The 18,025-nt window shown below is 31.6% G+C and overlaps 1 protein-coding gene and 1 pseudogene across 1 annotated transcript; both read left to right on the top strand.

Moving 5' to 3' along the window:
- The first annotated feature begins 170 nt into the window (after window positions 1–170).
- Window positions 171–2,120, top strand: LOC107431156 (plastid lipid-associated protein 3, chloroplastic-like; annotated as a pseudogene).
- A 9,440-nt stretch (window positions 2,121–11,560) lies between these two features.
- On the top strand, window positions 11,561–11,950 carry LOC125418917 (DNA-directed RNA polymerase subunit beta'-like). Its single transcript, XM_048463624.2, has one exon. The coding sequence runs from the start codon at window positions 11,561–11,563 to the stop codon at window positions 11,948–11,950; it is 390 nt and encodes a 129-aa protein (XP_048319581.2).
- The last annotated feature ends 6,075 nt before the right edge of the window (window positions 11,951–18,025 follow it).

Raw genomic sequence — 18,025 nt, 5'->3', positions numbered from 1 at the left:
AACATCATCCCATCAACTCCTCATGTTTATCATTAATTTAGAGTCACAAAAAACAACAGAAAGCATCCACAAAAGTGATGATATTCATTATGACAACGGCACTATCATGAGTGGCTTCAGTCCTAAACTCACTGGAATGCTGCTTAATTCATTATGACAACGGCACTATCATGAGTGGCTTCAGTCCTAAACTCACTGGAATGCTGCTTAAGGTTCAAAGGCCATGGAAACATCCTAGCATGCTCTTCAAGTTTAAGGACTTCTCTGCCATTTTTGTTGTTCCAATTCAAAGAGGTTGAGAAGATTGGCACATCTTAATGAGTTCATCCATGGATGACATAGCAAGATCAAGTGCAAGTAATTTTTCTTCTTCCATTAGTAGGCCAATAGTCTCAAGGAAGTGGGAATTAGGCTCCGGTGGCAACATAGGGACAAGAACCATGTCGGAACAAGATCCCATTGGGTTCGAGTAGACCTGACAATTCGTGTTCATGGGGCATGTTCTTGTCAACCCGTTTAATAATCATATCAAAAATGCCTAACTCGAACACAATGCATTTATTAATCGTGTCAGGTACCTAACCTGAAAAGGGCCTTGGTGGACACTGTGTATGGGATAGAGTTGGGATTTCGGGCTTGGTTGGAGGTGAGAGCGGAGGTTTTAGAGTTGGTGAACCAGTTGGAGGCGACGAATCCCACTCTGGCGCCGACTCAGGCACCGGAGCTTCTTGATGGCAACTGGGTTTTGCTGTAAGTGCTTGCTTTTGTCTGATTTTTATGAACAATATGGTGTTAAAGGAATGAACTTTTTTATGCTTCTATGAGCTAAATTTGGAAGCTTTCAATTGAGGGAGTGATATAGAGGTTTTTTTTTTTTTTTTTTTTTTGGGGGGGTGTTTGAATGTGTAATGTGTGTGGTTTTGATCATGACAATGAAATGTTTTGGTGGACTACATGATGTTAGAATGCTTCGTTTACACTGATTACATTTTCTACATGTTAATTGATAAAATTCCAGCATATTCACCCCAAGTTTTGACCTTGATGAAGCATCCACATTTTTATTCAACAATCGATGATAGATAGAGCATAACTTGCATTTATTTGAAGTTGATCCAATCAAAGTGGAAAATAACTTCTGCGTCCTGAGTGGATTGATATCTCGCTGATGGTTGACTATCGAGAATGTTTATTTTTCTGTGTGCTTTTCATTTTTTCTAAGAAGTACTGGCTTAGTGGTTTTTTTAAAAGATTTATTAGATGTTATACTATTTTAAATTTTTATTTTTTTGGAGTTAAAGTTATTATCTGCTGTACATCATCCTGCTGGTTTTGCAAGTTCCATTTGATCACCAACTAATCAGATACACTGCATTTTCTGAGCTGTTGCCACTTCTGGCAGCAGGAACAACACCTTTGTTGAAAGTGGATAAGATAACCCAAGCGATTGATACTAGCGGTCTAACTATTGTTAATGCAACCACACTGTCGGGCCCTTTTGCTACTTTCACTTTCAGCGCATCTGCTTCTTTTGAAGTTCGCAGTCCTTCAAGAATACAGGTATTCTAGCTCACTAGCTTTGGTATCTAACTTCATGGCATTCTTCTATGAACAGGACATAATAACTGTTAACTTTATAAACAAGCAGATAAAAACTAATGAATGCATAATTGCTTCAACTGAATTTAGAGATCTAGATGGTTTACACACCCTGAAAATTTTTTTTAGAGAATTGGTGAAAAGTCGGGAATTTTATTGCATTGAATAAGTAAGTAGCAGAAACTTAATAGCGCATACTCCATGTTTACAGGTGGAATTCAAGGAAGGTACCTTTCAACCTCCTGAGATAAAATCGAGCGTTAGTATCCCAGAATGTGGATGTTTTTGGGCAGAGAATTAATCTGTCACCTTTGCAGCAAACACTTAATCCTTTGCAGGAAGCTGTGGGAAATATATCACGTGTTATTTCTGGCCAGCCACCTCTTAAGCTTCCCATTCCAGGTGAAAGGACCAAGTCCTGGCTTATTAGAACATACCCCGATGAGGATTTTCATATTTCAAGAGGAGATGGTGGTTTTTTGGTGCTTGTTAAAGAAGGGAGTCCTTTTCTATATCAGTAGCCAGGTAACAAGCTGGTGTATAATCCACAAAGTTTATATACACATTCAGTGTCTCTTCTTTTCTCTCTTAATTTTTGCTTATTTCCAGTTTCATTTCTATAATCCTTGACAGAGAAAAGATTTTATCACTGCCATCTTGTATATTTTACAATTTTTTGGGGTAGAAAATGAACTGCAACTACCCTTATTTATTACCCGTTTACAGTGCTAAGAATTTTAGGATAAAAACACTAGCATTAACAATCTCAATCCTAGACGGTCATATATTCCATTTTTGCATTATATTCCAAGAATTGTTTGATTGCTTACACGTCATCACAGGGATTCTTGAACAGATTATGAAGGGACTATAGTCAGTTTAAATGTGGCTAAGCTTTCATTGATGTCTGAGTTACTGGGTATTTGTTTGAGGTTTTTGAAACCAATAAATTCCTAATACATAAATTTTCAAGTGCAAATTATAGGTTCTGAAGACCATATACAAGAAACGAATGGTTTTACTACTGAAGAATCTGTGTTGAAATAATCCTCTTGATAAGGTGGGAAATTTTGTTGGTCTCAGAAGAATACCTAATTGTCTCTGTTCTCTTTCAACAGTATATGAAATGGATTAACCAAGACCATAGGAAATGGATCACCTTCGATTGGGATATTTAGGAAGATGATGTCAGATTTAGTTCAGATCAGATGTAAAATCATCGATGTTTATACCAACAAAACTAAGAAATTGTAATATTGTTTAGAAGTTATATGAAATGCTAGTCGGTTTCATGATGTTCGGCCAAACCAATATTTACATACTACCTGATATCAAAGCAAAAGTATATGTGGAGTTTAACTTTTAATTTTTGGGTTAAATGTAATCTGAAAATTGATTCAGAGTTTCCTACGGCAGTCTTTGTGATCAACTTCTGTATTATCACCCTAAAAAGAAAAAGACACTTTGATATATGTATAAACATGATATTTTTAACTCTGAAAGAGGTGGTCTAGATATGTAAGGAATAGTGTTAAATATACACTGTTAACAAAAAAAAAAAAAAAATATGGTAGTTTTGCCACCACTTACTTTTGTCTCTGTAACTCCAATCAAACTCCAACATAACAAGCACAAAAATTACCACAGCAACTATTTAAGAAAGCAAATGTTATTGTATATTTTGGAAGTTTTTAAGTCGTAGTTACCTTGAGATAGGAGATAAATCTCGAACTCAACCAAAGCTTTTGTTGGAAAATCAGAGAACGAAACTAAGAAAAACTAACAGACACAAACAGAAACAAGATTTATCGAGGTTCGGCCAAGATTTCCTACGTCCTCGTTGCTCCAGTGAGAGCTTCTGCTATCTTATTGATAAACTGCTGTTTACAGATTGAAACTACAATGATGAATCCACACAGATACACATTCTTGAACCCAATTCCCAGATACACCTCTTTTCTTCTTGTTCTTCACTTTGTTCACTCAGAACTCTCACCAAGAACCACAAAACCCAACAATAAAGAACACTCAGAAGAAAAGCTCAATTTTCAGGAATTTTCTTGCTCTCCGCAACTTCCAGAAATTGGTTTTCCCACACTTAGCTTTTTGGTGAAGAAGAAAGCTATTTATAATGAATGCTTCTTCAAAACGACGTAGTTCAACTTCACTACTGCACCAATGACATTAGAACACGTAGCCATTCTGTTAGTTGTTAAAATAAGAGTAAAGAGACTACTTTTCCACTCTTTATTTCCAGATTAATGAAGTGCACCGTTTTGACCATTCGAAGCTTCAAACCAGATTCTGCAACAGTTCTGCAGCGCATCACAGCAGCATAACAAGGCAAATTTGAGGATTAAATCATCACAGCTTTAAATCTCAAACTCGAACAAAGCTTTTCTTTTGCACTCGCGGATTCCATTTGCATCAAACAAAGAGCTGCCTCTGCCATTGTAAACTCGTTATTCAGCTCTGTTCTTCCTCAACCCTCAAAACAAAAAGGAATCTCATTTTTTATAAAATAAATAAATAAATAAATAATGAATTCATTTGCATCCACTTCTTTGTGGTTTTCACGGTCATGGACTTTCTGTCCCTCGTCAGCTCTCTCACATCGGTGGTGCTGTTCATCTCCATCCTCAACCCTCCCTTCAGGCTTCAAGATTTCCGGCAGTCTCTCCCCCGGAAGCTTACGCTGGCCTTCAGCTTCATGTTTTTCGCTGTGGCGGTGACTACGCTGGCTTTCTCGGCCACTGTTATTCTGATCTTTCATATGAAGAAGCGTTGGGCCACCACTATTGTCTATGGCGTGGCTTTTGTTCCGGTGACCGTCTTCGCACTCTTGCAATTCCCTCTCTACGAACGTTAATGGGCACCGTGAAGTACTCTCTAAGCATCATGAAGAAGGCTCTTCCTTGGAATTTTCTAAGGCCGTTGTTTTGCAAGAATCAGTACTGCCGTCTTTTTTTCTTTTTTTCTTTTTTTTTTTATAATTTTTTGGGTAAACATGAATCAATAGCGAAGTCTCTTTAATAATATGTATATAGATATAGCTATAGCACTGAAGCTGAACTGCCTTTATTAACAAATTGTTTGGTTTGAATTTAGGTTAAATTTGAATTATTCGATTAGTATTAATTATGTATTAATCACATAATTTCTGTTCATTTATTCTTTCTTTTTATATGATTAGTTACGAAACTTGAATCACAACGCTGTAATACTAGTACTAATTAAATTAAACAAACACTTGGCATCCGGCAAAAGGTGCACAAAGGATTCGATTTGGATTTTTTTTTTTTTTTTTCCCCAACAAAATGTACTGAAGCTGTACTGACACATGGTGATTATTAATGATATAATCACCCCGAATATATACAACTTTTTTTTTTTTTATCATCAGTATTTATTTATTTATTTGTACGTACGTAAAAGCCAACTACAACCTTTACTGGGTGTCTCTGATATGCTTTTGTGCTGCTGGTTGGACTTGGAGCTTTTTCATAACGGAACTTCACAAAGCAAGGCAGGCCCGGCTAAGTATTAGTGACTAAGACCTATACCTTGGGCCCATTATGAAGCGGTCCCAAAAAAAAAAATTATATTAAAAATGTTACTTTGTTTTGTATACTTTGTCTTTATCTAATAAATAAGATAAAATATTTTTTTTTTAAAATTTATAAGTGGATTTTTTTTTTAAAATTCTACATCAACTACAATTTATTTTATTTATATATATATATATATATATTATTTTTGAAAAGTAGCATCAATCAACTATTCATTCCTTCATATCAAAAAATTAAATTCCTTATTTTTTATATTTGTGTTAAGTGTTTAATAGTTAAAAGGTAAAAGATTGGTTAAAAACCTCTCACTTCATGAGTTTTCTCAACTTGCTCTTATATTTTACCTTCCATCTACTTAAGTTTTATACAAGTTATTTAATTTTTCTATGACCTATAAAATTTTTATTCAAATGACTCTTAGAACAAGGTAATTTCATTAGTTATTAGTTTTTTTTTACCTCATATTACCTATCACTTTTGAATTTATTTAATGATTTTAAATTGTTCATTCTCATTATATGTATATTTATATATATATACATATATTATTCTTTATAAATTTATATTTATAGTTATCAATTTTTTAATTGTATTATTGTTTATCGTATAAAAATAAACTACATATCTGTTTTAATTTGCATTCTTTAATTTATTTATTTTAAAAGAATTATTAGAATCTACCACTTGCATAATTTATTATCAGTAAAAAAAAAATTTATTATCAAAATGTACCTTAAAAAAAAAATATATATATATATATATATATATAATTTAAAATAAAAAATAAATTTTAATTTAAAAACATAATTAACATTATTCGATAAAGACGTTACAGCAATTTTGCCTATGGTCTCGTTAAGAGTTGAAATGGTACTGAAGCATACTGTTTGTTGACCATAATTCACGAACCCAGTTACCATAGGGATATGTGGAACATATCGTGAATATATATGAATAATTTGATGTTTGCTTATTTCTCTTGTTTAAACCAAGTTGTGAATATAGAATATCATATTCCTTTACATTGAAAAGAGTTGAAAAGAAGTTGTTAATAATAGATTACCGAGAGAAATAGGTAAAAGAAATTTCCATCCAAGATTCAACGGCTAGTCCATTCTTAGCCTAGGTAAAATCCATCTTGTTGCGATGGGAATGAACAAAAACAAATAAGTTTTAGCTAAGTAATAAAGATACCAATTGTCACCCCAAAAAACCTCATATCGTTGATTTTTTTTTTTTTTTGGGTAATGACACGTTTTACTTTTTCAATAACCAAGAAGCCGCGTTAATTTACAAGCAATTTCAATTTCAATAATAGTGCATAGGTAGCATTATCAAAGAATGCATGTTTTACTTTTATAATTTATGTATCCTTTAATAACGCATAGGTTGTTTATTTCCGATTTTTAGTTTTTTCTAGCTAGTTGTTTGAATTTGTTTTATATATATATATATATATATATATTTTTCAAATAACTATAAAATTTTCACTTCAAAAAACTATAAGTTTAAAAGAAGAAGAAAAACATAAAATACCAAATTGAAAACTATTTCGAATTAATTTTAATTTAGTGTTTATTTTCTTCCCCTTCATTTAAAATTGAAGTTAATTGAGATGATTAATAAACTTTAATATTAACTAACATTGCAAACGAATCACACAAAAGTAATAAAGCAGAAAAACATAAAAATAACAATGCAACTTGTGTTCTTTTCATTTCGCTGGGAAGAAAAAAAAAACAAAGAAAGGTTTAGTGCAGGCACAGATGGACCACGATATCTTTTATCATCTTTAAAAGCTGTGCTGTCACTTTCAAGCCTCAAAATTTCCTTACAACCTTTTTTTTTACTAGGTTTCCCATTTACATTTACTTTTAATATAAATTCCTTCTAATTTGACTGTTTACGACATAAGTATTAGATTAAATTACATACAAAAATAAAATTAGATTTTTGTTTTAGGGTTTTGCTAAGTATAAAAACGAAAGAAAAAACAAAAGGTTGCATTTAAAGTTTCCAAGTCATCAGGCTTTAAATTAGAAGGCAAAGAGGCACAGAAGGTCACAGAAGGTACCAAGTTTGTAGTAATGATTGCCATGGAAAAATGCTCGTCTAATCCAAGAGAGGATTTTAGAGAATCCATGGTGGAAATGATAATGGCAAATTGAATTCAAGAGCCCTCTTAAAGTGTCATGTTTCAATGAATTTGGAGGAATATCATGGTATTATATTGCAAATCTTCCATGAAATCTGTATTGATTTATTTTTGTGTTGTAGATATTATTGATATTGATGAAAAATGGAAAAATTAATTAGATTGATTTTGAAAATACCGTTTATAAAATTTTTCTGTTATTAATATATATGGCGTTTCAAAAAAAAAAAAAAGTAGAAGACTTGCCATTTGTAATATAAAAGTAACAAACCATAAAATGTAATTGTAATATAATTAATTTTTATATTTAAATTCTATTAAATACTAATGAAGTGTAGTAATTTCTAGTAATTATAGTTATAAAGTTGAACATTTGTTATTACGTTTATTCTATTGTTATCAATATTATAATGATAAGTTTATAATGAATAATGAATTGAGTTCATATAGGCATTTTTTATTCTGCTAGTGAAATAGCCATTCTGGCTATATTTTCTGCTACTCCGCTCATTTCATGAAGTATTCTAGATACTAATAATCCTGATGAAATAGATGAGGTGGCTTTGATACGTTATTCACAATAATCGGATTTTCGTCGAGACATAATAAAAGGTTCTATGCACCCTCAAAGACGTAAAATAGTTATTTGGAAACTCTTTCAAGCAAATGTACATTCACCCCCTTTTTTTGGATAGAATCGAAAAAGACCGTTTTTTTTTTTCTTTTGATATCTCTGAGTCGATGAAAATGTGAAAACACAAAGACAACAGGCTTATCTTTGAATAGGAAAAAGAGTGGATCTACAGGGTCCTAAATGAATTGGCTTATTCGAAAAAAGCCTTGTTCGTTGGAAAATCTATCTCGTGTCTACTACTGCATGGTTCCACTCTATAGAACTCTGAGTCAACATCGACTATAACCCCTAGCCTTCCAAGCTAATGATGCGGGTTCAATTCCCGCTACCCGCTTGTACTTACTTTTTCTTATCTCTATTCAATATTTTTCAACATTTCTTTTTTATAGTCAAAACCTATAAATCTATATATCTAATAGATATTTATATCTAATATATATTTATATATTTAATAAATATCAAAATATCAAATTTCTAATAAATATGTTTTATAGAAATATAAACAAAATGAATATAATTAATGTAATGCATAGTTGAATACGCAATTCCTGGAATTCTTTCACATATTCGTTTCGTTCGAATAATAAATGTGAAAAGAAAATAAATATAAAAAAAAAATTGGAATGCAAAGCGTCCATTGTCTAATGGATAGGGCAGAGGTCTTCTAAACCTTTGGTATAGGTTCAAATCCTATTGGATGCAATTTATTTCCATATATTTTTAGATTTCCATGTCAAGAAAGATCTTTTGAATAATTTGAATAAGAGGCACTTTTATACACTTAGTATTTGTAATATAAGTATAGTCTAGTTTATATATTATTTCCATATATTTTCCATATATTTAATATATATTATATATTTAATGTATGTTAATATGTGTATATAATTATTATGTATTTAAAATTAATATTCTATTTAATATAGAAATGTAATATATTATTATTTCTATATTATTATAGAAAATAATCATTACAAAAAACAAAAACTTGTATATTTTATAATTATTTTTTTATATTTTATTTAATTTAGAAAAATTTAAATAATTATATAATATAAAAAGTATATAATTTAATTATTATTATTAAAATTAGTATTAAATTTTAAAATTAGCATTAAATTAAGATTTAATTAATATTGAATTAAGATTGATAAAAATTAAAAGTGATCAATTTTTTTTCTTTATACTTTTTCCTGAAGTAGAATTGGGAAAAATCTAAATTGATTTGACTCGAAAAGTAATCTAATTTCAGTTTTTTTTTAAGTTGTTTAAATTTATTTATTTTTTAGTTTGATTTTTATTTTATATTTTATAAGTTATAAAAAAATTGATAATTTATCAAAGTTAAAATAATTAAACTAATAAAAGGAATAATTTATATTTTTAATGGTTTAATCCGATCAATAGTAATATTAAATAAATTGAAGTTGTTTTGCTCTTATAGTCAAATAAGAATTTTGTGTTGATTGAATTTGAAAATCTAAAAACGGTATTTTTTTGTTTGAAAAAAGAGGAAAAGCAAGCATAAGATTTCACCTTTCTTTTTAGTATGTTTTATAATTTTCAAGATGGAGATTCTTATTTTCCCCATCGATTTGATAATTCAATAATAACAAAGGTTTGTCTTTTTCATTTATATTATTTTTATACTAGATATTCATATTCTAATATACTTAGAATACTATAAAATATAGAAGATCAGGTATAAGATCTTTAATCAAAATTAAAAGTACTATGTTACGTGAAATCTTCGATTTTTTTTCTCTTTCTCTATCCCTATCTTGTAGGTATAGCGTTTGAATAAATAGAGAACATTTTCTTCTGTATAAATGTATATGTATAAATCGATATTATTACATTCCAATTCCTTCTCGATACCTCCCACCACAACATAGGTCATCGAAAGGATCTCGGAGACCCACCAAAGCATGAAAGCTAGGATCTTTCAGAAAATGGATTCCTATTCGAAGACTACATAACCGCATGGATAAGCTCACACTAACCCATCAATTTGGGATCCAATTCGGGATTTTCCTTGGGGGGACATGTCAAGTATCCACTTGGGATCATGTCTTCTTAAGGCATTCTAGATGTATAATTCAATTTCGGAAGTAATATTCCATTTCAGTTGGAAACTGCAGTCAGATGTTTGGAGTAGTAAAAGTGATCAAGGAGTGGTAACTCATATCACGGGAGGCAACTTTATGCAATTCATGAAATAATTTGATCTATGGGCAGCATCGTTATGGTAAAGGTCGTAATGCCAGAGGAATCATTACCACAGGGCATAGAAAGGGAGGTCATAAGCGTCTATATCGTAAAATCGATTTTCGACGGAATGAAAAAGACATATATGGTAGAATTGTAACTCTAGAATATGCTATTGATTCAAACGTTGTACCTACGGGATAGGGATAAAGAAAGAGAAAAAAATCGAAGATTTCACATAACATAGTACTTTTGATCGAAAAATCAGCATAAAGATTCCACTGACCTGTAAAAAGTGGGCCTAATCCTTAGGGGTGCGGCAATACATCTAAAAAATTATTCCAGTGAACGTATTCCCCCCTGGCTCCTAGTTGGATCCACAATTAATCCTATGGATCCTTAGGATTGGTGTATTTTGGTATTTTTTATATTATATATTTTAATTATCATTTTTATAAATATATTTTTATTTTATATATTATTATATCTTGTTTATATATTATTATATCTTGCCGTTTTGGATCATGGATCGAGTCGAGTATCACAATTTCTTCTATCCATCCTAGGGACAGCTATTCGAAATCTTAGAGAAAGACTGGATTTGTTATCTCAGGTTTGCTTTTCGTGAAAAAACACCAATTGAAGCGGAAGGTTTCTTCAAACAACAAGGAGCTGGGTCAACTATTCAATCAACCCGTCCGCCAATGGAAACACCACTTCGCATCCCACTTGCATGTGTTACATGCCGCCAGCGTTCATCCTGAGCCAGGATCGAACTCTCCATGAGATTCATAGTTGCATTACCTATAGCTTCCTTGTTCGTAGACAAAGCGGAAGAATATAAATTATTCCTTTTATTAGTTTAATTATTTTAACTTTGATAAATTATCAATTTTTTTTATAACTTATAAAATATAAAATAAAAATCAAACTAAAAAAAAAAAAATTTAACAACTTAAAAAAAAAAAACTAAAACTAGATTACTTTTAGAGTCAAATCAATTTAGATTTTTCCCAACACCTTCAACAAGCTTAGATTTATTTCAATAAGTTTTCTTCTTTCTATTCTGAGTGTCTTTCTCCTAAGATTGAGAGCGGTAAAATAAAAAAGTATAACTATAAAAAAGAAAAAATTAGAAAATATATAAAAAATATAAATGCTCAGTGAATGGGAATAAGTTCGACAGCGGATCACGAAATCTTGGTGATCTTCTCTGTCTAATGAATGGGGAGTCCCCTTTGAAATTGTTCGTCCTGCACCCACCCCACCCCCCGAGTATATGCTTCAATAGAAATCACACAAGGATAGATTGATACATATAGAAGAGTTATCTATCGGAACAATACTCTTATCAATCTATTAACCACAAATAGATCTATGCCAGGGGAATTAGTAATGTGTCAAGAGAAATTGGTACAAGAAGCCGTGGATACATTTCTTGATGATGGAATCCATAGACAATCAATGAGGGACAATCATAATAAGGCTTACAAGTCGTTTTCAGATGTAATTGAAGGCAAAGAAGAAAGATTTCGTGAGACTCTGCTTGGCAAACGTGTTGATTCTTTGGGGTGTTCTGTCATTGTCGTAGGTCCTTCACTTTCATTACATCGATGTGGATTGCCTCGGGAAATAGCAATAGAACTTTTCCAGACATTTGTAATTCATGGTTTAATTAGACAACAGTTGGCTTCGAACTTAGGAGTTGCTAAGAATAAAATTCGGGAAAAAGACATATGTGCTGAGCCAAATCATCTTCATGTAAAACCTGCTTACGTTATTTAGATCGGGAAAATCGTACAGTTTTATGAAACCATGTGCTATGCCTTGAATCCGTAGTCAATCCTATTTCCAATAGGAACAGTTGTCAATTGAATCTAAATTTTCCCATTATTTTTGTAACATCCCACATCGGTTGGAGAGGGGCACGAAGCGGTCTTTATAAGGCTGTGGATACCTCTCCCTTCAAGACGCGTTTTGACAAAACCTTGAGGCCAGGGGGGAGAGAGGGAGTGAATCCTGGGCCAAAGAGGACAATATCTTGATGCGGGTGGACTGGGCTGTTACAGTGGTATCAGAGCCAGGACCTGGATTGGTGTGCCAGCGAGGACGCTGGGCCCCAAGGGGGGAGGATTGTAACATCCCACATCGGTTGGAGAGGGGCACGAAGCGGTCTTTATAAGGCTGTGGATACCTCTCCCTTCAAGACGCGTTTTGACAAAACCTTGAGGCCAGGGGGGAGAGAGGGAGTGAATCCTGGGCCAAAGAGGACAATATCTTGATGCGGGTGGACTGGGCTGTTACAATTTTTGTATTCGTAATAGTGCGAAAAGAAGGCCCGACTCCAAGTTGTTCAAGAATAGTGGTGTTGAGTTTCTCGACCCTTTGCCTTAGGATTAGTCAGTTCTATTTGCCTTAGGATTAGTCAATTCTATTTCTCTCGATGGGGAGCGAGCGAAGGGATATAACTCAATGGTAGAGTGTTACCTTGATGTGGTGGAAGTCATCAGTTCGAGCCTAATTATCCCTAAACCCAATGTGAGTTTTTCTATTTTTACTTCCCCACACCCCCCCCCCCCCCCCCCGACCGTGATTGAATGAGAATGGATAAGAGGCTCGTGGGATTGATATGAGAGGGTAGGAATGGCTATATTTCTGGGGACGAACTCCAGGCAAATATGAAGCACATGGATACAAGTTATGTCTTGGAATAAAAGACAATTCCAAATCCGCTTTGTCTACAAACAAGGAAGCTATAAGTAATGCAACTATGAATCTCATGGAGAGTTCGATCCTGGCTCAGGATGAACACTGGCGGCACGCTTAACACATGCAAGTTGGATGCGAAGTGGTGTTTCCAATGGCAAACGGGTTGATTGAATAGTTGACCCAGCTCCTTGTTGTTTGAAGAAACGCTCCGCTTCAATTGGTATGTTTTCACGAAAAGCAAACATGAGATAACAAATCCAGTCTTTCACTAAGATTTCGAATAGCTGTCCCTAGGATGGGTAGAAGAAATTGTGATACTCGACTCAATCCATGATCCGAAACGGCAAGATATAATAATATATAAACAAGATATAATAATATATAAAATAAAAAATATAATTATAAAAATGATAATTAAAATATATAATATAAAAAATACCAAAATACACCAATCCTAAGGATCTATAGGATTAATTGTGGATCCAACTGGGAGCCAGGGGGAATACGTTCACTAGAATAATTTCTTAGATGTATTGCCGCACCCCCAAGGATTAGGCCCACTTTTTATAGGTCAATGGAATCTTTATGCTGATTTTTCGATCAAAAGTACTATGTTATGTGAAATTTTTGGGTTTTTTCTCTTTCTTTATCCCTATCCTGTAGGTACAGCGTTTGAATCAATAGAGAACCTTTTCTTCCATATAAATGTATCTATATAAATCGATATTATTACATTCCAATTCCTTCTCGATACCTCCCAAGGAAAATCCTATATGTATTTTTTTTTTTTTTGGGATATTTTAAAAACTATCATTAAATCATGAGAGGTGCTTTACCTCTGTTTTTTTTTTTTTCCCCATAAAATAGTCTTAATGTTGAAAACCCAAAAAAAAAAAAAAAGTCCAATATTGTTTAGCAATACGTATATGTTTGATGCTAAGTTATCCGTGAAGAATTGAGAAATAATGTATGAACACCATATATTAATAACAGAGAGATCCGACAAAAGATATTCTCAAAACCAATTTAATTAATTTTCACATTTTTTATCAATATGAGTGGCATTTACAATACGAGAATAAATCAGTACAGAGTGGGGGTTTATGCTTATGCTGTGGTTGTGTTTTTCTTTTTAATACATTTATTTACTTGCTATTTCATTTTTAACTGGTTGATTTGTTTCAGGTTTTCTTAAAAATGTTCCATTTAAAAACTATACATGTGATACACATAATGATGAGTTCAAGCATCCCCAAGGGAATCTTTAAATGTAGTATTCTCTTTATTTTGAAGAGACAACATTTAAAAAAGAGCTCCAATGAACTCTTTATTTTGACTTTTTAATATAAAAATTTGGTTTGGCTCTCCAAGTATAGAGAGCCAAAACCACTCTTTATTTTAATATTATATTTATTTAATTGAATGTAACACATTCTCCTTTGCCACTATTATAATATTTAAAAAGTAAGTAGCTCATATAAAAGAGAAATACTATAAGTAAAACAATAAATGTTTATAGAAAAAATAAAAATAAAGAGCTTAATAGAAAGCTTGTTGGAGAACATTTTCAAATTTCACTAATTATTTTAAAAAATGCTATTTATTATAGAAAATATATTACTTTACCTTAAAAAGTCTTTTGTGAATGCTCTTAGAAGTTACACCGTATATTATATCATGAATGAATTTTATAGATTTATTATTTTAACTAAACAAAAAAGAAGAAAAACATAAGAATAAATTCATAGTACATATGCATATGACAGATAGTAAATATGACGAGAATGAGTAAATAGTACAAGGGGAGAAAGTTTGCCAAATTGTGTGAAATTAATTAAAACTAGTGCTCCACCATTTCTTATAATTATGACGAAAGTTGGTGATCGTAGATAGCCAGAGAAATTAATATCAAAATAAAACAAAAGATAGATAGAGAAATTAAGGAGCATTACTATTGTCTAATCAAAACAGCATAAGTTTCGGATCCAAAAAAAAAAATATATATATATATATATATGCTCGGTTCTTTTTCTGCCTAAATCTAATAAATATATTTTTTTTAATGCTAAAACTGGGATTCCATTGAAAAAAAAAAACAAAAAACATAAACGCCATCCCTGACTCAAGGAGTTTCCAAAAAGTACACTACTCGGAGTCTCACAAACACTAAAGAAAAATGATAAACAAAGAGGATCAACTGAACCACTAAACCGTTGTTTAGCCGTCTATTTTCCCACAATATGGGCTAAGCTATTGGCACCACTGGAGCCCAAACAAAATAAATAATGTCAAAAGTAGAAATGTACGATAAAATGTCCACAAAGATGCATTCTGCAGCCCAATTTTTGTCTCTCCTATTGATTGCTTGGCAGACATTTAAGGCATCTGTTCCCAAGCATACATTTCTCCACCCGAAAGACGAGACTACTTGAATTGTTCTCAAAATAGTTTCAGCCTCTGCCACTTCAGGCATAGAAATTGCTGACCTGAAAGTCTGAACATGTATGACTTCCCCCCTTTCATTTTGTGCCACCATCGCCAAGAAGCAACCACCCTCTGTCATTGCTACGTTTCAGCCTAAATCTAATCGAAGCATAGAAAGGTTGCCTTATCACAGAAAGTTATTATAGTTTGTCGTCTTTTGTAGGACCACCGACCACGGTGATATTTGCTTTTACAACATGACCATTAAGTTAAAGCTGATGACTTGAAACTTTGAAAGAAAAATCTAATTTTATTTTTACTCTGTAATTTGTTTATTTCTTATATATTTCAAATAACTATATTAATTAAAAGAAAAAAGATAAATATCAAATTAAAAACTATTTCAAATTATTTTAATTTAATATTTTTTTATTCTTTTATTTAAGATTGTAGGTAATTGAGATGATTAATAAACTTTAATATTCACCGGGCCGTCTGTTATATCATAAATAAGTTATATATGTATGTGTATATATATATATTGTTTAAAAATAATGAAGAAAAGCATAGGAATAAGTGTGTGGCACATAAAAAGAAGAAAAAGAAATAGGGGAAGGGTTTTGCTAAGCTTAATGTGAAAACTAAACTTGTGTTCTACCATTGCTTATAATTATGATGGATGGAATAAAGGTGGTTGTTGAAGATAGAGAAATTAATTGGAGCCCTGCAATTTTGGCTAATCAAAACAGCACATAATATAAGCTTGGGATCCAAAAAGGAAAAAAGAGAACATAATAATATAAGCTTTACTAGTTTTTAAAATGAAAAATATTTCAAACTTTTTTTTAAAAAAAAAAAAAAACATAAACTAAAAATTGAAAAACATTTCAAATTACTTTCAATTTATTTTTTTATTATTACCAACATCAGCTGACCTTTTTTAAAGTAAATACACTACACACTATTAAATAAAAAAATAATAAAGATGTGTAAACGCACTACAAACTATTAAATAATAAAAAAATAATAAAGGTCTTCATTTCTTGGAATGTGCAATGCAATGATAAAGCATCTTTCAAATAACTCAATTAAGACTTTGCGCGCGCGCCCCCCCCCCCCCCCACCCCAATTGGAGATAATATCAGTTTGTTTTTGTTTGCCATTTAAATGTTTTATAATAAGCCAAAAATGCAGAGTAATAAAAGGTTACATAAATGTGGTCTCACTGCTCAACTTAAATGCAATTGTTTTGCTTTTAAAAAGGGTCTTCCTTTGTGTTTCTCCCCCCCCCCCATTGGAGATAATATCAGTTTGTTTTTGTTTGCCATTTAAATGTTTTATAATAAGCCAAAAATGCAGAGTAATAAAAGGTTACATAAATGTGGTCTCACTGCTCAACTTAAATGCAATTGTTTTGCTTTTAAAAAGGGTCTTCCTTTGTGTTTCTTAGAAGGTGCACTGCACCCATAAAAGCAGTTTCCAAATAATTCCAAATAAATTAAAACTTAATTTGTCCCTTAGAAATTCTGATATGAACATCAAATTCAAAGTGCATTGGCCTGGCCAAATAAGTCTTCACCGTTTTTTTTTTTTTTTTTTTGAAACGCCATATATATTAATAACAGAAAGATTTTATAAACGGTATTTTCAAAATCAATCTAATTAATATTTTTTATTTTTCATCAATATCAATAATATTTACAACATAAAAATAAATCAATACAGATTTCATGGAAGACTTGCAATATAATACCATGATATTCCTCCAAATTCATTGAAACATGACACTTTAAGAGGAGAAAATCTTGGGTACCACGGTGGTACCACGTCGTATTATACCACGTCACTACATTTATTATCACATGTTACTTTTTTATTTTCAAATATTAAAATTTTGAAAAAGCTTTCTGCATGTTCTAGAAGAATGGCGGTTTATGTTCCAATTTAAACTTTTCCTCCAGAAAATAAAGTTTGGCTCATGAAAAAGTGTGCTTAAAAAAAATAGATTCATTTACCCATTGTTAGCTAGCTATGTTTTAGCGTGAAAGTGTCCAGCTCTTCTTTCAAAATTATCTTGCAAGTCATTTAATCCAGAAAGAACAATAACATTTTTGGTTTGGCAAATACGATTTTTCTGGAGCTTAGTTGGCTTCTCTAAGAGAAGTTATTCTTCAGCTTGACTTAGATACTATGCATTCTTCATTTCTCTTCGGGTTTCTTCTAAAGCTATCTCACACTGTTATTCAATTATACAAATGGATGAGTTTATTGGAGAGATAGATGATGGTGGCCTCAATATATACCAAGATGATAATATCATTTTGTACTACAATAAAGGCAGAGCTCATATATGTTAATTTTTAATATTTATATATATAACTTATGTAATTAATTCAAATATTAAAAATTTTATATGAAATATATTTCTTTTTTATTATTTTTACAAGAAAGATTGATGAAAAAGAAATTGATGAGGAATTAAAATTGGGAATTAATTAAGGTATTTTTCAAAGAAGAAGCATATAATTTATGTAACATATATGCTTTAAGGAAAGGTTTTAGCATTCATATATAAAGCCACCATTCGAAGAGGTGCACAAAGGAATCCATATATAAATGAATCCATTTTTTTTAAGCACGTTTTTTCATGAGCCAAACTTTATTTTTTTTTTTTCTGAAGGAAAAACTTAAATTGGAACATAAATCGCCGTTCTTCTAGAACATGCA

This window comes from Ziziphus jujuba, chromosome 6 (genome assembly GCF_031755915.1).
Source record: "Ziziphus jujuba cultivar Dongzao chromosome 6, ASM3175591v1".
Classification (NCBI taxonomy): Eukaryota; Viridiplantae; Streptophyta; class Magnoliopsida; order Rosales; family Rhamnaceae; genus Ziziphus; species Ziziphus jujuba.
Note: the sequence above shows the minus strand (reverse complement) of the source record. Positions and strands in the feature narration are given on the sequence as shown.